This window comes from Urocitellus parryii, chromosome 9 (assembly GCF_045843805.1).
Source record: "Urocitellus parryii isolate mUroPar1 chromosome 9, mUroPar1.hap1, whole genome shotgun sequence".
NCBI lineage: Eukaryota > Metazoa > Chordata > Mammalia > Rodentia > Sciuridae > Urocitellus > Urocitellus parryii.
In genome coordinates, this window is record NC_135539.1 from 67,573,148 (window position 1) to 67,598,474 (window position 25,327).

The window sequence follows — 25,327 nt, forward strand, 5'->3', positions numbered from 1 at the left end:
GGACAAGGTAGGGAAGAGGGGGCTGGTAGGGAAGAGGGGGCTGGTGCACCTGGTGCAAACGCCCTGCATTCAGTGGGAAATAAAATTGCAGGGCTTTAAAATGCAGCAAGATAGGGAGAAAAAGATAAGTAAGATTTTCCTGTTTCACTCTGTAGCAATATCAGATGACAGAAATAATTTAAGGGCTGGTTTATAATTATAAGTTGTGGCTCAGTGGTAGAGCGCTCACCTAGCATGATGAGGCACCCGGTTCCATCCTCAGCACCTCATAAAAATGAAATAAAGATATTGTGTCCACCTTAAGAAAAAAGCTAAAAAATAAATATTAAAAAAATAATTATAATATAAAAGAAAGATCAGGGAAGATTAGATTAACCCCAAGGACAATGTAGATCAAATCTCAAATAACTAAAAATTTTTTTTGGAAAGGAAAATTTGTTGCCACTACCGAGAGTGGTAAAGCTGCATCTTTATTCATACTTATGAAATCTGGGGAACTTTTTTACTATCTTTTGGCAAGACAGTCCCCTCAGACAACAGGGAAAATTTATAAACCAGAGGTGCAAGGGCTTTTGATGGTTACTTTAAAATTTTACTGAAATTGTATCTGGAAAATTTCATGAACACCTGACCCCAAAAAATTAATCAAATATTTTCCAGTACCACATTTTTCTTTCAGTGTCTGCCTCAAACACCTAAGTTGCCCCTCAGTACATTATATCTTATATCAGGTATTGTTGGAAGTTGTAGTGTAGAAAATGTTATGAGTGATAAAGTAGCCTCAAAATTCTAGAATGTGCTATTCCCTCAAAATTAAAATTGTATTTCATTTTATGTTTTATATTTTGGTAAGATTATAAAGCACACAATTCTTCGATATTATGTAATGTATTTCTCCATTCTCTTACATTCCATTATGTAGTTCATTCCTTTGCTGTAACTGTTCTGCTTCAATTATTGTCTGCTTTCACTATTGTTTTTTCTCCAAAATTTCCTCCAAATTTACTCTGGTGAAATTATGAAGATGTGTTTTTTACTATGATTACTTTCTAGATTGTTTGATATTATCCTTTTGAAATTTTCTTTTCTGTTCTATAAGATGCTAGACATGTTTTATAAGATGTTCTATAAGATGCTTTTATTTAAGGAGCTTTTATTTGTTTGATCCTTTATTATTAATCTATGTTACATTTTAATTTTTTTCCTTTAGGGAATATATTGAGATTTTATGTGTATTAATAGCTTTTAATAAATATCTAATAAAATAAACCTTATTTTTACTTGCATCCTCTGTAATATGTTTATTTTAGGGCTCATTAATTAATCAAATAGAGGAAATGTGCCATCATTGCTAAGGTTATAATTTTGTAAGCCAACTATTTAGTATCGGTTTCTATAAAACATGAGTTTAGTCTTTACCATAATTCGTATAAACAAAATACAAATTGTTCTTGGCTGAAAATTTTAATGATGAATCATTCTGTACCAAGACAAATAATGCTAAGTTCTTAATTGCAGTTATTGCCTCCAGAGAATTAAATAAAATAATTAACTGATGACAAGCAAAAGACTCGTAAAAAGTTACTAAGCAGAGTAACCAAAAACAGACACGTCAAACACTATCTTAGAAATAACCATCATAAAATTTGCCCATCAAGCAGTACACAAAGCATTCATTTTAGTTTGCTGATTCTTTTCACTTAGAAGTTTTAGAGTCTAGTCAAGAGAAGGAAGCGTTGCGATGCACTTAGTTCAAACTGTCCTCCTCAAATTGATACCTCAGCAATTTGGGGGGAAATAGAGCCATCATAAGGTAAAGTGGAGAAGAGTCTTTTCCCCTCATTTTGATGACTAGCATTCACAGTGGAATTTTTTTATTTTAACTTCTGGTTGTGCTAACATGCTCTTTAAATAACTTTAATTTATAGGTCACATTCACACCTAGTATGTTTTCTGATGATTGATAGAGCAGATCCCCGACCGGTACCACTGGGACAATGACCAAGGATAATTCCAAGTTCCTCACTTACTGTTTTTATTTTGTTGACACATGAATTAAATAGATAATTAGCTTTAATGATCTAAATAAAATCTCTAGCCTTCAGTATTTGCAAGCACATTATTTCCACTCCAGACCTTAAGAAGTAGAAAATGCTATACTGAAGATCAGGTGTGAAGGTTCTTGTTTTCCATATATAAAGACACTCATGGGAAATTGTGTGTAAGTATCTTTCACCCCAAAAAATGAAGCAGCTCGTGTAGAGCTGTTTTTTATTATCAGATGTCCCCTGAACTGATAAGCACATTTCTTTGCTTCAAAAACATGCTCAGATCTTAACTAGTTTTCTGTTAGTGACACTCAGGCATATAAATTGCTAGCCAAATGACCTATTCAAGGACACAAATTTCTCTATTTTTTTCATGACAAACATCTTATAATTAGGGTGAAAGAAATTGAATCATATTGGTCACTAATGTTGACATTATGTATTATACATTACAATAATACAATTACTAATTGTAATTAATAATAAGTTAATAGCTTTTACATCTTCTGATGGGTAAATACCCATTCTTCATAGAAAAGGCATGAAGTTGGGTTTTTTTTTTTATTTTTCAGTACCAGGAATTGAACCCAGGAGCAGTTAACCACTGAGCCACATCCCCAGCCCTTTTTAAATTTTTTTTTTTTAATTTTGAGACAGGATCTCGCTAAGTTGCTTAGGGCCTTGCCAAGTTGCTGAGGCTAGATTTGAACTTGTGATCCTCCTGCCTCAGACTCTCGAGCCACTTGGATTAGAGGTACGCACAGCCATGCCCAGCTAGGCATGAATATTTTTAAAGCAAAGACAATATAATAATGTCATTATTAATTTGTAATATTTGCTGTTTCCTAATTTTCTTTATTCTGCTAAAGACTAACTTTTTTAAAATTTTATGCACTGAATTTTTATATAAACTGTCTATTTACTAGATACATGCCCTTGCATAATGCCAATCTTTTCCAAGGCTTCATTTCTTCATTTGCAAAATGGGATAATATATTTCACAGATCTGTGGAAAGGATGTGAAAGGATGAGAAGCACAACACATAAAGCATAGCATACTGTCAAATGCATAGCAGATGCTCTGGAAGTAGTATTAGGATTATTTGTTTCATTTCTCTATTGCTGCATAGCAAGCTACCCTAAACTCAGTAGATAATTTTATTACAGTTACTGATTCTATGGGTCAGAAATTCAGATGAGCTACAGCTGAGCTAGCTCGTATTAATTCTCTGACATCTCTGACCTCCATAGTCACATAATGTCACTGCTGTCATCCTGCATCCATCCCAGCAATCACAGCCTGCTCAGATTCAAGATAGTAGGACATAGACCCCACTTCTTCTTCGTTTTTGTTTATTTGCTGTAATCATTTATATTTGACAGCAGAATGCTCTTCGATTCATTGTACACAAATGGAGCAGAATTTCTCACTTCTCTAGTTGTACATAAAGTAGGGTTATATCATTCATGCAATCACACATGTACCTAGGGTAATGATGTTCATCTCATTCCACGATCTTTCCTGCCCCCATATCCCTTCCCCTTTGCCCAAAGTTCCTCCATTTTTCCCATTCCCTCCCCCCATTATGGATCAGCATCCACTTATCAGAGAAAATATTTGGTCTTTGGTTTTGGGGGGACTGGCTTACTTTGCTTAACATGATATTCTGCAACTCCATTACCTGCAAACGCCATGATTTTATTCTCTTTTAATGCTGAGTAGTATTCCATTGTGTATATTTACCTTAGTTTTTTTATCCATTCATCTATTGAAGGGCATCTAGGTTGCTTCCACAGTTTGGCTATTGTGAATTGTGCTGCAATAAACATTGATGTGGTTGTGTCCCTGTAATATGCTATATTTAGGTCCTTTGGGTATAGGCCAAGGAGTGGGATATCTGGGTCAATTCCATTCCCAGTTTTCTAAGGAATCTCCATACTACTTTCCAGATTGGTTGCACCATTTGCAGTCCCATCAGCAATATATGAGTGTGCCTTTTCCCCACTTCCTCATGAACAGTTACTATTGCTTGTATTCTTGATAACTGCCATTCTGACTGGAGTGAGATGAAATCTTAAGGTAGTTTTGATTTGCACCCGTGCTCTCTCTGATGTGCGTGTGGTAAAAATTTGCTCCCATTCTGTAGACTCTCTCTTCGCCTCATTGATTGTTTCTTTTGCAGAAAAGAAGGTTTTTAGTTTGAATCTGTCCCATTTATTGATTCTTGGTTTTATTTCTTGCGATTTAGGAGTCTTGTTATGAAAGTCAGGGCCTAATCCAACATGATAAATATTTGGGCCTGCTTTTTCTTCTATTAGGCGTAGGGTCTATGTAGACCCCACTTCTTAATGAGAGAAGTGTTAAAGAATGGAGGGTCCAGTTTAAAACCACCAGCTACCATCATCATTATATAGTGAATATGCCTCTGTAATAATAAAGAAAGTGCTTCATCATGTGATAGAATTGAGTGAATACTTGCTTCAAGAGGTTCTGCAGTTTCCCAGGGCAGGAATATCATTGGTAAAAATGAGGCTGATGTCCCAATATGTAGGTTCACACCAGATTATTTTTCATTCTGAACTTACAAACAATAAAAATGCCTGATGGGGGCTGGGGTTGTAGCTCAGTGGTTGAGCACTCGGTGCCACATAAAAATAAATAAATAAATAAAAGATATTGTGTCCATCTTCAACTAAAAAAATATTTTTTAAAAATGCATGATGGTTTCTAATATGTTTTCAACATTGCAACAATAGAGGTTATAAGTGCTACCTTCTTTCCTTGTGCGTGACATAAAACAGAAAACAATTTTTGTCTTGGCTAAATTTTTGGTTCTCTTAATCCCTTCCCATTCTGTGCTTTCCTTTTTTTTCCCCCCTAAATTGTAAAGCAGTGACTCTCAAGTCTTAGCATGCAAGAGAATCACAGGGAAGTTTTGTTAAAACACAGATGCTTGGTTCCCCCACCCCTTAGTTTCTGATTTAGTAGTTTTGAGATGAGGCCCAAGAATTTTCATTTTCAGAAGTGGATAAGGTCAGGGAAGCCACACTTTGAGAACCACTGTTGTGGAGAAAATGCAAAACCCAGCCCAAAGCTTAGCTTTGGCCTCACTAGATTAATTAACTTGATGTACTTTCGAGTGTTGGTATTGTCTTTATAAGATTCGTGTACTAACTGTAGAACAATAGCAATAATAATAGAAACCATTATTGCCACTTTCTGAGCATTGAAGGAGGAAATATCTTCATTTTATAGTGAAATATTCTCATTTTATTGATGAAGACTTTGAGGCTCTATTAAGTCTAAGTTACCCAATATTTCATAGTAATTAAACCAGTGAAGAACTCAGGTCTTCCAGGATCCAAAATCCTTACATATGATCCTAACAGCTTTATTATCTACCCATCTCCTCAGGCTGCCAGGAATAAGTCCTTACCTCAAGAGAATTAGTGGTCTCTATTCTCTGGTCCCTTATTATTTTATTTATGCCTTTTACATTATTTTGTTTAGTGCAAGTTATTTGGTGCCTTTGATTCTCTTTAGACTTTCAACTTTATTCATTCATTTAACATACATTCAAGTTATGGCGTCTAGCAATTTCCTCGCAGAGAGCTTGTACTCCATGAATGCTTCCTGAGCTAATGAATAAGTAAATTCAGAAGTGAAAAAACACGGTCTGAAATTCTGACCCATCCCTGCACAGATAAACTCGTTTATGTGAAAATAAACAAGTGATCGTTGTGTATGTGTTCATGCATCCTGTTTCTCTAGGTCATAGGGATCTAAAGTATCACTGGGAAATATTGTTATTATAACAGTAACCAAGTAACAGCCCCTGCTCCCGCCACCCTCAAAGGCTTCACCACACACCCAGGTGTTAAGCTTTCTCTGCTCCTTCTCAGAGTCCTGGGTGTATCTCACGAGAGTCTCCGATGTGACTGTCCTGTGCAGAAGGGATGGTAATGGTTCCTACTGAACCTGCCCTGGCTCCCAGCTGCAGAGTTGGTGCTGCCCCCCAGGCTGCATGTTGTTCCTGTGGCTGTTTAACTTTTACCCTTCCTGAAGTGGCAGCCCCTGCCTTCCTCTTCTGACTGTTGTGCATCTGGTGTGGGCCTAGCTGCTAATCTAGATAGTTCCAACATAAACCACAGAGCAGAGACCTGAGCTCTTGGTTTCCTTTGGGTCTCAAAAGACAGAGTCCTTTTTGTTTGTTTCTCTCTTTTTTTCAATCCTCTCCTTTTATTTTTAATCATGACCTCCCCACCCTACCAACCACAACCAACTCCAACTGTGGGACTGGGTGATTTCCCTGGTGGAGGGAGGAGGGACCTGTTCATCAGGAGATGGAATCTAATAGGCCATGCTGGGGTCACTGTCTTTCTCTCCTCCCGAGTCACTGTCCTCAGCCTGTATCTGTCTGCCTCAACTTTCCAGGCATCCAGGAGGGCTAAATGATGACTGCAGCTTCAATGGCTGGATGGCATTAAGGGCAACATTTCCTGAGCCCTCCGATCTAAGCCAGGTCCTATTTTAAGTACTTCACAAAGATGTGTTAATTTCTAGAATTCTCACTTCAACACCACGAAGTAATTCATTATCACACCTTTCTTGAAGATAAGAAAACTCAAACATTGAGAGGTTAAGTAACTTGCCCAAAGTTACCCAGCCCACCAGTAGCAGCACTGGGTTTTGAACTCTGTTCTCGACTCTGGCAGAGGTCGGGTCTGTTCCATGTGGCTTATTTGGTTCCCTAGAGTGTGGCCTGCCCATCTAGATGGGTCCACATGTCACAAATGAAATGTGATTAAAATAGGATTCCTCACATTGAACCTTGGAAAACTTATGGAAGGCAATGGAGGAGAAGAATATTGCATATTAATTTTGTTTTATTTTAAGGAATGAATCACCTAGAATATGGGGGAGTAAAGATGCATTCCTCTCTTCCTTCAAAACAAGAGAATAAAAGTATTGTCAGTAGCACATTTGAGAAAGAAGAGAGAATATTTACTAAGAAACTCAGGAAAGGAATTAAAACTGGGGAACAGAGGATGTGGCTTGATGGTAGAGCACTTAAAGAAAGAAAGAAGAAGAGAAATCTAGGTTGTCTTTTCCTTTCTTTATTTATTTTTATCTTGTATGGATTTATTTTAAATACACTACAGCAGTGGAATGCATTACAATTCTTATTATACATATAGAGCACATTTTTCATATCTCTGTATATAAAGTATGTTCATGCCAATTTATGCCTTTATACATGTATTTTGTTTTATTACAATTCTTAATTACATATATACCACATTTTTTATCTCTGTTTGTATATAAAGTATGTTGACACCCAATTCAAGTCTTCATACATGGACTTTGTATAATGATGTCCATCACATCCCACCATCTTTGCTAATCCCTTGCCCCTCCCTTTCCCTCCCACCCCTCTTCCCTATCTATAATTCTTTTTCCATGGCATGTATCACCCTAATATATTTGGGGCCACCAACAGTCACAGAAGTGGCCATACATACAGACTTTCAGATACAGAGAAATAACTGGCTCAGCACATTAACTCCAAGTTTATCATATTCGACTGGTATCTTTACGAACAGCCACAATCCTTTGGGGTTTTCAAGTGCCAGGTGCAGAAAGTTGGCCAAAACAAAAGCACAGAAAATCCCTCTCCCCAACAGAAACAAAAGAGAAGGTTGACATTTTCAGTTTTATCCTCAAGTCATGCTGCATATAAATGTCCTGCAGATCAAAACGTCTGGCAGAGACCACACAACCTTGGGAAGAACAGTAAGCTGCACATTTCCAGTAATAGAGAGCAGATTACACGATGGTGTCGTGCATCCACGTGAAGGATGCCTGGAGCAACAAAAGGGACTCTGGAAGAATCTCAATGATAGAAAGGAGAGGAGAGGGTTTACCATTGCCATGGATGGTATGGACCACACCTTCTCAGAAAGCTGTTGCTGTTATTATCTCTTATTTCCCATTCATGGTTTCTTTTTTTTTTTTTTATTTGCGGTCCTGAGGACCAAATCCAAGACCTCACAGAGACCAAGCTCATGCTCTACCACTCAGCTATATCCCCAACCCCTGCTGCAGAAGGTACTCAGTTCTACCCTCAACGCTCCTCCACAGATAACCAGGGAAGTTATCTGTGGACTTGAAACCAAAGGTCACTTTTCAGTTAGCATCTTGAGAACCACTCACCACTGTTATCATATTTCCTTCATTAATTCATTAATACTTTCTTGCGGAGGTTAGGGATGCTGTATTAAATGTTCAGAGAGATTTTCAGAGATAATAGCATACTGTTAATTAGGGAGTCACATATCATTTCTTCTTAGTATCATAAACTATGTCAAACTAAGAATTTAAAAATCCTAAGGCAAGCAGAGCATGCTAGCATACTCAGCTATTCATCCGCCGAGCCATAGTCTTGTTCTTTATGATCTTTAAAGTCCACAATATGACTTTTAGGTTTATTAAAGAATGTCATGGATTTTTCTGTACTTCTTGTTGGATTAAACACAAAGGTTTATTTCACTACTGGATTATGTATTACTGGAGGTTTAACCACTTCTCTCAGTTTCCAACAGAAGTGTTAGATAGGTCGGCCTTTAGTACCTGACAGATCATCTTTCTTGATGGATAGATCTGCCACATCAATCTATTCTGACTTGGAAAATTACATTCTGAGTGCTCTGGAGATTTCTGCTGTCTTCTTGGGCTGGCCTGGCCTGGAAACAGTAGTCTTTTTTAAATGGTGACTTTGCATTCCGGGTTGATCTTTCTGAAAGCTTTTGAAATGATGGTTTGGGATCAAATTTAAATTAATAATTGAACAGTATATTCTATACCACTGCTTTAGTTTTTATATGTGTTCTCCAAGGACCACATATTAAAGTCTTGGTCCCCAGCCTGGGTCCTAATGGGAGGTGAAAGAACCTTCCGGAGGTGGGGTCTAGTGGAAGGAAGTTGGGTTAATAGAGGAAGGCCCTTGAAGGGGATTATGGGACCCTGGCCCCTTCCTGTCTCTCTCTTTGCTTCCCAGCTGCTCTGTAATGAATACGCCTCAGCTGTTCTATGCTCCCACCATGGTATACTGCACCACCACAGCCGAAAGCAACAAGGCCAGGCAACCATGATCTGAAATCGTGAGACAAAGTAAACCTTCTTCTTTATTAAGTTGATTATCTTGGATATTTTGTCACAATAACAGAAAGCAGACTAATACAACTGCCAATGCAAATAACTCATCTGGATTACAATTAGAAGAATAGATAATGATTCTGCTCTACTCAGCTCCTATATTAAGTAGTTGAGAAAAACTATATCTTAGATTACTTATGCTGGTGGTAGACAGATTTTCTACAATATGAATTATCCTGATTCCAGAAGCATTAAAATATAAAAACACGCATCTTGAATAAAGGAAATATATTGTCTTTATTTTTCCTTTTGGTTTTAGTTTGCTACTCTGTAGCAACTTGTGAATGAATTTTTTTGCAATTTAAAACAACTCATTAAACTAACCATCAGTCCTAGACTAGTATTATGGTAAATTCAGGTCTTCATTAACTGTCAAAAGTGACAATCTTGGCCCTAACAGAGGCTATATAGTGCCTTCTAGTAAAGCTTGAAAAATGTGCTCAAGCCCTGATGGGCATGCCTACTTTTCATTACTCCAGAAATGGACAAGACTGTGACTTTCAATTGTTAGTAATCTTTAGAAAATACTCCCTCTATAATCCTGGAAGTTAAAAAAGCCCCTTGATACTAATATTCCCAAGCTCAGCTATTTACGAATTTTACTAATCACACCAGGAAATCTTTCTTGCACTAGAAAATATTCATCTTCTCTGCCAAAGCCAAACTAAATATCAAGGTCAAAGTGTTTTAACCTCCTTCCTCTTTGTAGTAGCCCATTTTCAGTTGCTGTAACAAAATACCTGAGGCTGAGTACTTATAAAGAAAAGAGGTTATTGTGTCTGTCATAGAGGGAAAGTAATAGTATGTTACATCCACCATCATGACTACAAAGACAAAATGTTGTTTTAGAAATTTCTAGAAAGAGTGATATGAAAGACCCTCTTTGTGATGGAAACATGGCTCCATAAATTCTGTTTCTGTTTGACCTTCTGTGTGGCTGTGTGCCTTGGCCCCTCCCCTTCCTTTGCCTTTGTGTGTGTTTGAATATGTGCAATGTCTCAGCAGAATGTTGTGCATATCTAAGGATACATCCCACCTGTGTTTTTCTTGTACACACTTCTCTTGCTGTAAGTCATTATCTTCCCGGCTTATTTTCTGAGGAAGGCAGAAGCGGTGTAAAGAGCAAGCTCAGACCTGGGTTTGAATCCCATCCAACCACATCTCAGCTTTGTGATCTTGGGCATGTCACTCAAACTCCCTCCTTATCTAAAAAAAAAAAAAAAGGAAGTGATATTATCTATTTCCACATGGTTTTATGAGAATTAGATGAGATAATACACAGTACATGGAAGAGATTAACTTTTTTCATTTACATACTCTTTACTTGCCTCTACTTTGCATTTTTCTCCTCTTCCTCCTCCTTTTGGATTGGTTTTATTGAACTCAGGTCTATTTACCTTGGTTCTTTTTTCCCCATTTATTTTGAAAAGTTTTTAATCTAAAAAAAAAAAAAAGACGAATGCAACAAATACCCACCCACCTTCCACCTAGATTCAGTCATTATTCACATTTTACCACATTCACTCTATTTTTTCCCTTTTATGAACATTTTCGAGGTATAATTATCACACCAAAATGATCATAATACCATTACCGTAGTAAAATTGTCACACTCAGGAAATTTAAATAAATCGAATCCTTTTTTTCTGACACATAGACTATGTTCAGACTTTCCAAATGATTCCAATAATTTCTTTTTTTTTTTTATTTTTTTTTAATTTAGAGTCTAGCACATTTGTTTTGTTTTGAAGAATGTTCCTCCATTTGGATTTTTCCTCGGTATTCCTCGTGACTGGAACTGGCTGGCCATTGTGACAGCAGTCTTATAGGGGGGAGGCTGTGCCCTAGGTATCAGTCGCACCAGAGGCACATGGTGCCGCATTGTCCCACCAGTGGTGATCCTAAGTTTGATCATTTTATTAAAGTTGTGTCTACCAGACTTTTTCATTTAAAATCTTTCCTTGATGAGTGCTAAGTATTGTGTTTTGTACAGTTTTACTGTGTAGTCTGTTGGGCATCGGGGGTCTTACTCAGCCATCTTCCTTTCCACCAGTCCTGTAGCTTGACTCTGGAGCAGAGTAGACTGAACACGTGGATGACTATCGTGGTCTCCAGCATCTTCCACCCAAGGGTAGTGACATCCATTCCTTGTTACTGCCACCAACCATGATGGCTGTTCAACCATTCTCTGTTTTTAAATCTCTCTCCTTCCTTCATTTCTTCTCTATTTCTCTCTCTTACGTTATTTGCTTATTCGCCAAAAATACTTTTGAAAGTCTTCCATGACCAGGTAGGCACTACCTTTCACCATGGGATCACAAAGGTCAGCAAGAGCCTCAACCCCTGCCTGCATGGACCTTAAGTGAATCATTTTTTTTTTTAATTTATCAATTCATTTAACAAATGTTCACTCAGTGCCTATCGCATATCTACACTGTATATCTCCATTGTTCTGTTTTCTGGATACAACAGTAAACAAAAGCAGCCAACTCTCTGCCCTCATGAGGCTTCCAGTCTAGTTGATGAGGAGGAAGAGAAGATAAACAGGGAAGGGAAGAATGGGGGAAAAAAAACTGATTTTGAAGTAGGTCAGGGAAGGATCACGTCAGCACCACCCGAAGGCAGAGACAAAGCTGCTCTTTAAGTGGGGAACAGGTGTTCCAGGCAGAGAGCAGAGCGTATGCAGAGTGTGTGCTTTCTGCGTCCAAGGAGGCCCGTGTGAACAGAGTGTTACAGGAGATAAAATCCATGAGGCAAAGGGTGGGGTGGGGGTGAGGGTGGTGTTGAGTCGATGGCTGAGCATATGAAGCAGATGTTCAGGCTAACGATACCTTGGGAGTAGGCTGCACGTTTATGGTATGCAAAGCCACCCACAAGTCAGCATGGGACCACCTAGGGCCCGAGTGTAGGTGGGCCAGAGAGAAACAAGGAGGTCAGAGAGGATGAGGAGGAACCAACGAGGAAGCTGAAAGGAGAGCTGGTGAGGTTGCCAGGAACAGAGCCAGGACCTCCAGGGCCCAAATCCTACCCAATTGGGGAGACTCTCTTTGAAAAAGAATACAAAATGATGAACAGAAAAATTAAGAACAAAATTAAATATTTAGGGACTGATGGTGTAGCTCAGTGGTCGAGTATGTGCTTAGGATGCATGAGGCCCTGGGCTCCTTTCCAGTACTCCCCCAAAAAGTGAATAAAATATTTAGAGCAAGAAAGGAATTCACAAGGCTTGGGTTCTGGCTCAGTGGTAAAACATTTACCTAGCATATGTGAAGCACTGGTCGATTCCCAGAACCACATAAACAAACAAACAAACAAACAAACAAATAAATATATTGTGTCCATCTACAACTAAAAATATTTTTTAAAAAGGAAGGAAATTACAACAAACTAACAAACACCATAAATTTTTTAAAAATGTTTTAAAACTAACAAATGCCATAAATATCTATCAAACAACATTTTTAATTTTATGATTACTAATGAACTAACATGTTTTCTACATTTTTAGCTTCCCAGTCTTCCCTATGAGAGTGAATTTGAAACACAGTTTTCTGTAGAGGTATGAACTAATTCAGTCATTCCTCCAGCACGGTTGCTCAAAATTAGTCCTGATGATTTATAGTTTAGAAAAGGCGTTTGCCTTAGCATGGCATCTCTCCATGGTGAGGCCTCATCTGTAACTTCCTCTGTGGTTTCTTGCTCTGGTAAGACCTCAGAGAACCACAGCGTTTGCTCTGGCTAAACGTGGCATGGCACCTGTGGCTTGCCATAGGCCAGACAGCCGCTGACCAGCTCAGCCAGAACCACACAGCCATCCATTCCCACCTCATCCCAACTGCTCAGTGGGTCCTAGGAGCCATACAAAGTAGTCATGAAACCTGGCTCAAGGTGACCTCCAAGTAGCATCTCCTTCAGATCTTCTCCTTGGAATCAGAGAAGGGGTTCAATGTTCATCATGCTAGAACCCAGGTGCTATAGGAGTAGTGCTAGTAGCCCTCTGGCCCCATCCCAAGCCCTAGGACACCATCAGGCTAACAGCGTCTCCTGCTGCTGTTGGATGTCAGAAGAGAAACTCAATCTCAGAAGGGGTCTGCATTTGAGGAGGCCTGAAATTTAAGCTTTATTACCTTCAAGGTAAATTGGCCTCTTTTAGGAGAAAAAGCAGGAAAGAAAGCTGTCAGGAAAGCCAACTGAAGAAAGTACAGTCATCCTTTGGTATCCACAGGGGATTGGTTCCAGGCCACCCGTGGACATCAAAAACTGAGGATGCTCAGGCCCTTGTATAAAATAGTATAGTATTTGCACACAACCTACATACATCCTCCCAGATATTTTAAATTATCTCTAGATTATTTATAATATCTAATACAATGTAAATGTATATGTAAATAGTTGTTATGTTGTTTAGGGAATAATGATCAAAAAAAATCACATACAGATGTGATTTTTTTTCCAAACATTTTTGACCTATAGTTGGTTGAATCTGTGGATGTGGATCCCCTGGATATGGAGGGAGCCGTCAGTATGGTTAAATGCTATGTAAAATGCTGACTAGGAATTAACCATTGACAAAAACAATTTGGTGACATAGAAGGGACAAAAGTCCAGCTGAAGTAGATTCGAAAGAAAATAGAGACAAGCAGGAAACAGTGAATACACTTAATTATTCACAAGAGTTTTGTTTATGAAAAGTAATGTCCATAAAGTTCATTTAAAGTGCATAAATGGAATACTTTCTATTTTTGTTTCTTCAAGAAGCCCTAAATTATGTTTTTGCTTTGATTTTGTCATAGTTGATCCAAAAATGGTTCCTCATTCCTTAAAGAGACAAAGTAGATTAAAAAGGGAACTTAAGAAAATTTCAATGTGAGGAGCGTTCTTTCTAGCTCCTGTATATCCAAGTGAAACTAGTTTACAAATTGTCTCCCAGAGAAAAAGCCACCCTTGATGGATGGGAGAAGATGGTGTTCCGATGACCTGACCGCAGATTGCCTGTGTCACATGCTGTTTTACTTATGAGTTATGTTAGAATATTATTGGGTCTTTCCCTCCTCTGCCTCCTGTAACTGGGGATTGAGCCCAGGGCCTTAGTGCATCCTAGAAAAGCAATCTACCTCTGAACCACACTTCCAGGCCTTTCTGTTTTGAGACGGGGTCTTGCTAAGTTGCCCCGGCTGGCCTGGAACTTGCAAGCCTCCTGCCTCAGTCTCCCAAGTAGCTGAGTTTATTAGGCTTGCACCACAGTGCCCAGCTATTTCCAGGTCTTATTGAGTCATCTAACTTTTTACCAACTCAGAAGCTTGACTTAGCAGAGTACCACACTCTACCCCTCCACACCTTGCATTCACATGAAATCAAAACAATTTGGAAATAAGTACATCTAAAAGTCATCCTGTTCAAAAATGTGAACAGTCCAGCTCATAGTGTGTGTGTGTGTGTGTGTGTGTGTGTTTACCCTGTGCCAAATTCTAAGACCTTCCACATCACTGGTTTTTAAATTATTGAAAGCAATCATGTCTTTTCATGATGACTTTTTCTTTTGCTTTTTGTTTTTCGTTTTTCTTTTACTTTTTTTTTCCGTCTAAATTCTGCCACGACAGTATTGCCTGTAAAAAAACTCTGTTGTCTTGCATATCTTTTTACATGCCTATACACATGCGTATGTGTACTGTCCACACTAATTTCCTTTGTGACTGATTGTCAGGCTGTACTGCTCATATATGTCCATTGTGGTTTTCCTGTTAACTCAATAACTACTTGGTAACCTATTAAGATTTTCTTTCACTGATCTCAGAAATGGGAAAAGCTGGTTAAGTAGGCCCAAGTGATTTATTCATCTTCATTCTTTGTCAGGGAATTAATTTGATGTTATGTGTAATTTTAGAGATGCCTCTATTTCCTGTTTTATGCTACACAGAACTCAGGCTTCCCCTTCCTCCGCCCCCAAACATTGCAAAACCTTAACCATGTTATTCTGTGAACCACTTCCTCTTGATAAAGTGCTTTCATTGCATTTTGAAAAAAAAAATACTACACTGAAGGAACCAGATAAAATTCAATATTTTAAGTTATTTTCCAGTCACTTTTTACCCTAGAAACTTCAGAACTTTGACCCAACATGTGATTGTTTGGATTCTACCGTACATATGATCCCTTTCATGAACATATTTTTTTAAAGTTTTCCTCTTCTGTGACATCTGTTGTTGTAATAGGTTGATATTTTTTACTTGAAAAAAATATTACCACCTAGTTTTTTTTAAAACTTAAAAATAATTTTGGAATCAAATTAAGTTGACACTGAGAGAGCCTCAGATATTATAACCTTCTTTCTCATTAATGCTAGTTATATTTTGGCTCTAATGAGCTAATTATAGACTCAAAACACTGCTTACCTATAGGATAAAAATGATACCAGTCTCAGTGCTAGGATGCACCCTTGGTTCTTTAACCATCTTCAAAATGGAAATATGGTATACAGATAAAGTCTAGATACTTAATGTTTGTCATGTTGACAAGGAGAAATACAGGAAGTCTTACAGACATTTATTTAAGCCTAAAACCTTTAATAGATTGTTGACTGACTTAAAAACCTTGGTCAAGCCACTTAACCTCTGGCTGCCTAGAGATATCTCATCTGTGCAACATGGAAAATAAGTGTTCTGCCCAGGGAGTAAGGACAACTAAAAGCAGTCAGTTCATGTTCAGTATCAGGACATGGCCTGGCAGAGAATGAGAACAGCTGATACTTACTAGTTATTATTGTTATCAAGATCAGATGGATGCAGGGAATGGTGGTTCCTTTCCCCTCAACCCACAGCCATGCACAAAATCAAGAGTGGGGGCTTCTCCGCAGATAGATAGCAACTGCCCTTATAAAATATTAGTGACCAATCTAACCTGCCTGAGCTTCTTTGTGACTTGTGACTTGTGCCAAGCCATTTTTATACATCCATATCCCCGACTTCTACTCACAAGTATTTTGTCTTTAATTCTTATTGTTCTAAGATTTTCATCCTATTATTCGCAATACATACCACAGCCCAAGAAAAGGCTACGCTTAACTGCAAGCACAGCTAAAAAGATGAGCTTCGCAACCCTTCAAATGAACTGATGCCACCCCTGGGTTTAATATCTTAATCTGGTGATATGGAGAAAGCAGGATTTTGAGATAAGCTCCATTATAAAAATGTAAATAATATTTGTTTGTTATATCAATGTTTGCTGCCACTAGATACATCATTTCTATAAAGCCAAAATTTGGCAATCACAAGAGGGAAAAAAAAATGTCTTAACAAGCTTTTGACTTTTTTGCAGAAATTGTTAGGACCACTTTTTTTTTAAGAAAGCCAAAATGAAAAATAGTTCTTTGTGTGTGTGTGTGTGTGTGTGTGTGTGTGTGTGTGTTGCTGGGGATTGAACCCAGGGCCTTGTGCATGCAAGGCAAGTGCTCTAACAACTGAGCTATATCCCCAGCCCCAAGTAGTCCATCTTTTTAATTGGTTTCTGCTTTATGAAAAATTCTTCTTACAAGAAAATTTGTCATATATTTAATAGAGTAAGTGTTTTTACAAAAAAAAAAAAATTTAGTTTCAGACCCTTCATCTAAAACTATTGTGCTCAAAATTCAGTTCATAGCAAGAAATCATTACATATGTAACACAGCAGTATTTGAACAAGTTTATGTGTGTATTCATTTCTGTGTCTTCATTATTATTCTTACACATTAACAAATTTAAATATAAACACATGAAAGCTGGGGTTGTGACTCAGTGGTAGCGTGCTTGCCTAGCATGCATGAGGCACTGGGTTCCATTTTCAGCACCACATACAAATAAATAAAGGTCCATCAACAACTAAAAAATATTTTTTTAAAAAAATATATATATACATATATATATAAACACATGATGAATTAAAAGAAGAACTTAGAAAACGTGACTTGTTTTTATTTATTAAATAATGACTCATTAATTTATTGCTTGAAGTATTAATTGACATCAGATTTGTATAGAAAAGAAAAGCCATTGGTAATGCCACTTGTGTTGCATGGTGGCTATTAGAATTTCTCTCAAAACAACTAAAACTTTCAGTTTGAAAAACCAGTTCAGGCCTGAATATATGTAACCCCAATGAAACATTTGTGTTTCCCAACAAAATGTATCTTATAAATGTCAGAATTTACTCACGTGGAAAGCACCAAATAAAGAGAAATAATGGTGACAGAGTGAGTGATATTTCACAAACCAATAGCTGTGATGGCAGCTTAGAGAAATCCTTACTGAAGCCAGGCGCCGTGACACAGCCTCCTACTGGGGATGCTGAGACAGGAGGAGGAAAGTTCAAGGTCAGCCCAGGCAATTGAGTGAGATCCTGTCTCCAAATAAAAGATAAAAAGAGCTGGAGATGTAGCTCAGTGGTCGAGCCCTTGCCTGACATGTGTGAGGCCTGGGTTCGATCTCTAGTACTTGTCGTGAGAGTAGCAGGAAACATGGCATTTGGAGGCCTCTAAGAACTGTCCACCATATCTCTGATGCAGTACAATAGGATCCATGTGCAGAGCATGGCCAGAGGAACAATGGAAAGCATTTCCATGCCGTTTGTGACCTGGGCTCTGGCCCCAGTTCTTCCCATTAATCTGGGAAGTTACTTCATCTCTCTAGGCTTTCAACAAAGCATTTTTTAACACAAAGATCAACAAGATCTGATCCTTACATAGTAATAGTTTCCAGTTTTATAAGAGATTCTAGAACAGTAACTAAAATAGCATGATTCCACATGGCAAATGCTATGATTGTTTATGCCAAGCACCGTATGCTATTTTATATAAATTATACAAAAGTCCTACGGATCATGGATTATTATTCTTTGACTTTACAGACAAACAAACTGAAACTCAGGTTAAAGAAGGGTTTAATGCCTTATTTGAGGTTGTTTCTGGGGACAGGAGTTACTCGTAAGTTTTCTAGGAGCAATGGATAGCAAATGTCACTACTGGATATGAAGACACTGTTGAAGTCTTGACATAAAAGCTGGATTTTGAATGATAACTAGGGTTTATGAAGGAAACATGGACAGAGGATATTACATGAAGGGAACAGCATATTCAAGGATGCAAAGATTTTTATTTATTTATTTAGGTGCCGGGGATTGAACTCAGGGGCCCTTAACCACCGAGTCACATCCCCAGCCCTATTTTGTATTTTGTTTAGAGACAGGGTCTCACTGAGTTGCTTAGCGCCTTGCTTTTGCTGAGGCTGGCTTTGAACTCGTGATCCTCCTGCCTCAGCCTCCCAAGCTGCTGGGATTATAGGCATGCGCCCTTCAAATGCAAAGGTTTTAAACAAAGAATGATTTAAAAAAAAAAAATGTTCATTGGTCCTAAATGGCTGGAGTTGAAAAGTAGGTTTGGGAAAATCGTGAAGGATTTTGAAAGACATGCTGAGCACCTGAATTCTCTCCACTTCTTCATGATCAGCCATGGAGCATTTTCAAACAGGAGAGGGAGAGATTCACATTCCTATTAGAAATTGGCAGCTGTGGCAGTGGTGATGAGAACTGATGTGGAGTCAGGGCGGCTGGAGGAGCTGATGAAAGTCAACTAAGGCTGACAGTGACAATAAAGGAGAAGCTCTCCACCGGAAAAACCGAGAGGATTTCCTGACTCATGGGATGGGGAAAAAAAATGTGAGGAGCAAAGCACTATACCAGAGTTTCTAAATCAATCTAATGAGTGATGAATGACCATTAGCCAAGTTAGGGCATGTGGGAGGAGAGTGAATGGGAAGGAAATACTGAGCTAGACTTGCTTGGATGGAAATGCCGATGGGACCTTAAAATGGCCACTTTTAGGCCAGCTACTCTGACAGATAAGCTAAGGGCTACCCCTGACCTTGGTCCAAAATCATGGCTGCAATTGCTAACTTAAAAGACAATGAAACCTGCATCCAAACTTAATTAACTATGTGAGGTTAATATAAACAGGCGTCCCATCAAATGTATATGTCAGAATACTTAGGATAGATTTTGTTTGGTGTATGATGCTGGGAATCAAACACTGGGCTCCATGCATGACAGGCAAGTGCTTTATCACTGAACCACGCCTCCAGACCTTAGAGTTCCAAAGTATATATTTTCAAAGTTTATTTATGCAGACAAGAGAAACTGTTTGAGGCCCAGACACTTGAGACTTTGGGAATTATTGGGCATCAAGGTAGTTCAAGGCAGGACTTTGGCCTGGATAGACAGCTTCTCCCATCCCACTCATCACCTTTCCCAAAGACAAAAAGCAAAATCTATCTGATCAAGTACTATTCCAATTCTCCTTTAATCAGCAATTTGTTGTTCTCCCCAAGACACAAAATGAACTCAGAAATGACATACCCATGAAAGGATTTTAACTCCACCCAGTCAACAGGGTTTGTTTTGCAATATGTTGCTTCACCCTAGTGAAGTTCACTCCCCACCCCAGCACTAACCCGAGTGTGACACTTTTGGCTGTCAGGGCTGGGTGTTTTCTCTCTTTCTCTTGACCTTTAGAAAATACCAAGCATATTAACATACACACCCTACTTTTACACACTGTGTGAGTGTGTGCGTGTGTGTGGAGAGAGAGAGAATGAATATATATTTTACATATACATATTTTATATATTTATACATTATATATTAAAAATTATGTATATATATATATATATATTGTTTTTTCATTCCAAAAATAAGGAATGCAGGGAGAGTAATCATGTAAGAAGGTTGACTTTGCAGATTAATACAGATTTTTGTTAAAAATTGCCTTTAATTGAAATGTCTTGTTGTTTTTACCAAGGACACAAACCTTTTGAACCATGACTCATTCGGAAGCAGATTTACTTACCCCTATAGATTTACAGCACAGTTTTGATGTTGACTCCTCCTAATAATTCAGTAGCGGACTCTAAGGGAAAGGAATGAAAGGGCAGAGGGGAGTACTTTTACCAGATGAATGTAAGGAGAATTTCAGGAGAAGTCACGAGAAGGTGCTGTTGTCCTGAGTTATTTCCATCTTAGGTGGATGATTCACTCTGGCGTGTCCCTAACCCACCATACATCAGTGTGGTATGTATAGGCTCAGAAGCTAAAGTCTGTGGATTCAGTGGGTTTTTCTGACTCATGGTTGTGTCATTTCCTTTCAAGATTTTATCCTTCATCATTTTAATGCTTTTCCAAATTTAGTGGTTTGAGAGAACAACACATCAATAGCAGACTCCTTATTACCTGGATCATCTTTGTTTCCTCTAAGTTTCTGGGTTTTGTTTGGTACTGGGGATTGAACCCAGGGCATTTTACCACCGAGCTGCATCCCAGCCATTTAAAAAAAAATTTTTTTTAACCTCCCTGACTCTCAGACCTGCACACATAGACCTTGGCCTGTGCCTTACCTGTCATTTCTGTACCTGGGTGCTCACCTGTCTACCTTATGTGGTCTAATTCAGAGCATTCATCCAATGGCTTCCTTGGATTCACATGTCTCTCTGTCCAAGTGCACCGGTCCCTCCTGGACAGCCCAGTTTTGCCCTCCTGGGCTTTATCAGATACTTCCTCCACTGGAATCCACAGAGGGTGATCTAGAAAATATCTCATAGCAAGTCAAATGTCCCTCCTTTAATATAAAACATGCAAACTTAAAACTTGAAATTGCTATCGAATGTATTCAGTAACTATAGCCCAGAGTAGCTTTTGTGTTCCGAGAAAGACAGAAGATCACTTTTCCTTCTTAACACTGGGAAAGAAGAAAATATATGATAGGAAAATTTAGCAAGGAAATTTTATCATGTCAGATTTCCTATGTGATAAATCCAAAATTACTGTCAAGGGTAAACTGGGATGATTAAGCACTCACCCTGCAGGGTGCACATTTACACTGCTCCGTCAAATGGTTTTGAAGGCCTCATCTCTTCTCGTTGCTGTGTGTCAGTACCGTACTGGGCCTAAATGTTTTGATAGCAACTCTGGCTTATGAAACAGCTCTTCCATCATCATCATCATCATCATTACATCATTTTGCTTTCAAAGATTGGGATATTTTAAAAAATCATTTGTGTCATTTTTAAGAAAGCAGAGTCAGCAGGACAAAGGCTTCCATATAAGTATTTTATAAAGAGAGCAGCTCTGATTGGTTAGTGCTATTAAAATTGAAAATGTGGCACAGCTGAAGTATTAGCTTGATGTCTTGTTAAAGGGTCGTTTTAGTCAGCTTTGCCTCAGTGTGACCAAAACACCTGACAAAGAACAACTTAGAAGAGGAAGAGTTTATTTTCGCTCACAGTTTCAGAGGCTCAGTCCATGATCAGCCACAGCTTTAAGCCCAAAATGAGGTGGAACATCGTGCCCGAAGGGTAGGAGAGAGGAAAGTAACTCAGGGCATGGCAGCCAGGAAGCAGGGAGCTCTGCTCACCAAAGACAAAATATAAACCCCAAAGGCACATCCCAGTGACCTACTTTCTCCAGTCACATCCTGTCTGCCTACAGCCCAGTTAATCCCCATCAGTGGATTAATCCACTGATTACGTTAAGACTCATAATCGAATCATTTCACCTCTGAAAATCCTTGCATTATCCCACACATGAACTTCTGGGGGATACCTATATCTAAATCAGAACAAGGGTGAACTATAAGTTTTAGGATGATTTATTTTAGGAAAAATAAATCTGCCTTGGCTTAGCCTATTTCATCAAATAATTTAATTTGAATACACACACCCCTATAGATATAGTAATATTTTGGTTATGGTATTGATAGAGCTACATACTAAATATTTATGAAAAAAAATGTCTAAAAGTAATCTACTGGGGTGAAAAAATATATATATATATATATGTATATATATAAATATGTGTATGTGTAAATATAAAAGTTGCAATGAATTGATAACAAAGTCGAACAGTGAGTATATGATAATTATTATATCATTGTGTATATACATATATGTATTTGTTTTATAATTTTCATCTAAAATATTAAAACACAAGCACATTCAGGTAAATATTGTTTGGCTTAAATATAGTCATTCCTAAACATCTGTGGGGGATTGGTTCCAGGAACCCCTGTGAATACTCAAATCCAAGGATTCTCAAGTCTGTTATATTTGTATAAAATCTACCCAAATCTTCCTCTATACTTTAGATCATCTCTAGATTACATACACACACACACATACACACACACATATGCCATGATACTATATAAATATATGTGTGTATTTTCATGATATACATATATCATGAAAATACAGTCACACGTCCCTAACCAATAGGGATAAGTTCTGAGAAATGTGTCTTTAGACAATTTTATTGTCATGAGAATACCTGTCATACAAAGATGGCTACAACGTCATCAGGCAATACAATCAGAGGACCTTGGTGGTATGGATAATCTGTCTTTGACCAAAGAAATCATATGTTATTAAGTAGTATGTAACTATAGTTGTTATGCTATATTTTTCAGAAAATCATAACAAGAAAAATATCTGTATATGTTCAGTACGAAAAAAAAAATTATGAATATTTTTAAGCTGTGGTTTTAAGCTATGGTCCCATCTCCTGATTTCTCATCCCAGTCTTGCCAAAAATATCAGGAAAGAGAGTAGCTGGTTACATCCCCCAAGGAACCAGGCCACTACTTACTTTATAAAAACACTTTCCTCTGTGGGATAATGGCTTCATTTGGTTTAGGCAAAGAAATGTAATAATGTTTAAAAAAATGATGTTTTTTTTTCCTTGACTGTATGGCCTTTTTAGTTCTCTAAAAGACCCAGTGTTTCCAAATAAATGTAGCAAAAGCTGCTATTTCAGAGATATCTTTGGAAAGCAGGGAATCACTTGGTAATGTGTTGAGTCATTCTTGAAGTAAGATTTTGTGTAACTTTTTAAATGAGGTGAAGGTCTACACTTCTCATACCCATAGGCTTTCTGCTTTATATCTAGGTGTCCTATGGTGACATGAATTCCAAAATGATGTCCACTTTGTCCACTTGGCTCCAAGGAGATTAGCTTAGTCTAGAAAAGCAAAGTTCTGTTTTCACTTTGTGGGGGTTCTCAAAGTCTGGCTCCATCTTGCACCATGCAGATGGGATCATGGTCAGGCATGGAACTTCAGGGCAACATGAATTTTCCTCTCCATACAGTTCTCTTCCCATCTTGCCTGCTACAGATGGGGCTCTTGAAAAAAAGCAACCGGATGATTATCCCAGGATAAGATGTTATGAGACTGTTAATATGTGGATTTCTTCCTTTTTCAGATGGGTGAGTCAAACGACGACATAGACCAAATGTTCAGCACTTTGCTCGGAGAAATGGATCTTCTAACCCAGGTAAACTGCCGCTGTTTAACGGCAAAGTGAGGAGGGAAATGGGATCACAGAATTTGATTTTTATCTGACAAGAGTGCTGTATGTAAAAGTAATGCTGGAGACTGACAACATTCTATATTACATATTCTTGATGTAACTGTGACAGTGGTGGGAGGTGGTTGTAAAACTCCTTCCTGATTCTGTCGTTCTGAGTTCAGTTATTTAGTATTTTGGTCACATGCATACATACATTCTCATACATTCTGTTATGGAAATTCTAATGCTTACTGTATCCAGTAGAGGAATTTTCCTCCTCTGACCACCACTACCTAGTAGTTTTCCCTTGTGGTTAACTTTATAAAGACTGGCTGAGAACATGACATCATCTTTTGTGAAGTTTTTTTTTTTTTTTAACCAACCTTTGAGAGACTGTTACATTTTAAAGGACTAATTGGGAGTAATTATGACCCCCTGAGTGGACTGTCAGAACTTTCAAAACTTGGTTCCCTCAAAGGAGCATGAAGGCCACTCAGCCATAGGCTCTAGGGCTGAGAAAAGTGGTGTCATCAAGACCACATTGACTCAGAGATCGGGTCAACTGGAGCCCAGCAGCCAGAGACCCAAGGCCACTGACCCAGGTCTCAAAGTTTGGTGAGCTTTAGAGCATCTTGTAATGTGCTCATAAATGCTTCTTTGATTCGGAGGACACTCGGGTCATGACAAAAAGGTCAAAATAAAAATAACCCAATATTCCTAAAGAAGACAGGGATCTTGAGTTTTCTACAACATAAATGAGTTGTCTGCATTTTCAAAGACTTTTTTAGGAAAAAAAATTAGTTATATGTACATTCTCTATAAAATTCATGACAAGTCTTTATTCTCACCCTCGTGGAAGGGTGGTGGTCAGAAGGTGGGTGAGGGCACTAGCCATGTTTCTGCAGATGAGGGCTTTATTTTCCCTCTCATGAGCGAAGAATGTGAGTGAACATTTATGACTTTTTATGGTGATAATATGACCATTTACTCCCTTTACAGCCAGTGAGTATTGGCTTGAGTGGCAGAGTCTGGGATTTTCATGGGACCATGGTTGATTATTATTACTATAATTCAAGAGTGGGACATAAATAGACTTATAGACAAGAACCATAGGATTATCTCAATAGATGCAGAGAGAGCATTTGACAAAATACAGCATCCATTTGTTCTTAGAACACTAGAAAAACTAGGGATAGTAGGAACATACCTCAACATTGTAAAAGCTATATACGTTAAACCAAAGGCCAACATCAGTCTAATCCAAGAAAATCTGAAGGCATTCCCTCTAAAAACTGGGACAAGACAGGGATGCCTTCTTTCACCACTTCTATTCAACATCATTCTTAAAACCCTAGTGAGAACAATTAGGCAAAAGAAAGAAATTAAAGGGATATGAGTAGGAAAAGAAGAGATAAATTTCTCTCTGCTGATGATATGATCCTGTATTTAAAAGACCAAAAAAATTCCATCTTAAAACTTCTAGATAAATGAATTCAACAAAGTAGCAAGATACAAAATTAACACCCATGAGTCGATTATGTTCCTATACACTAATGAAGAATCAGCTGAAAGAGAAGTTAGGAAAACTATCCCATTCAAAATAAAGCCTCAAAAAAATAAAATAAAATGCTTGGGAAACAATCTAATGAAAAAGGTGAAAGACCTCTACAATGAAAACTACAGAACATTAAATAAAGCTTAGA

General features: G+C 38.1%; 1 protein-coding gene across 1 annotated transcript in view; it reads left to right on the top strand.

The window, feature by feature from the left end:
• Window positions 1-25,327, top strand: part of Apbb1ip (amyloid beta precursor protein binding family B member 1 interacting protein) — a 102,001-nt gene that overhangs the window by 15,730 nt on the left and 60,944 nt on the right. Inside the window, exon 2 of the mRNA XM_026408562.2 lies at window positions 23,538-23,609. Coding sequence (XP_026264347.2) covers window positions 23,538-23,609 — 72 coding nt within the window. The remainder of the gene's footprint in view (window positions 1-23,537; window positions 23,610-25,327) is intronic.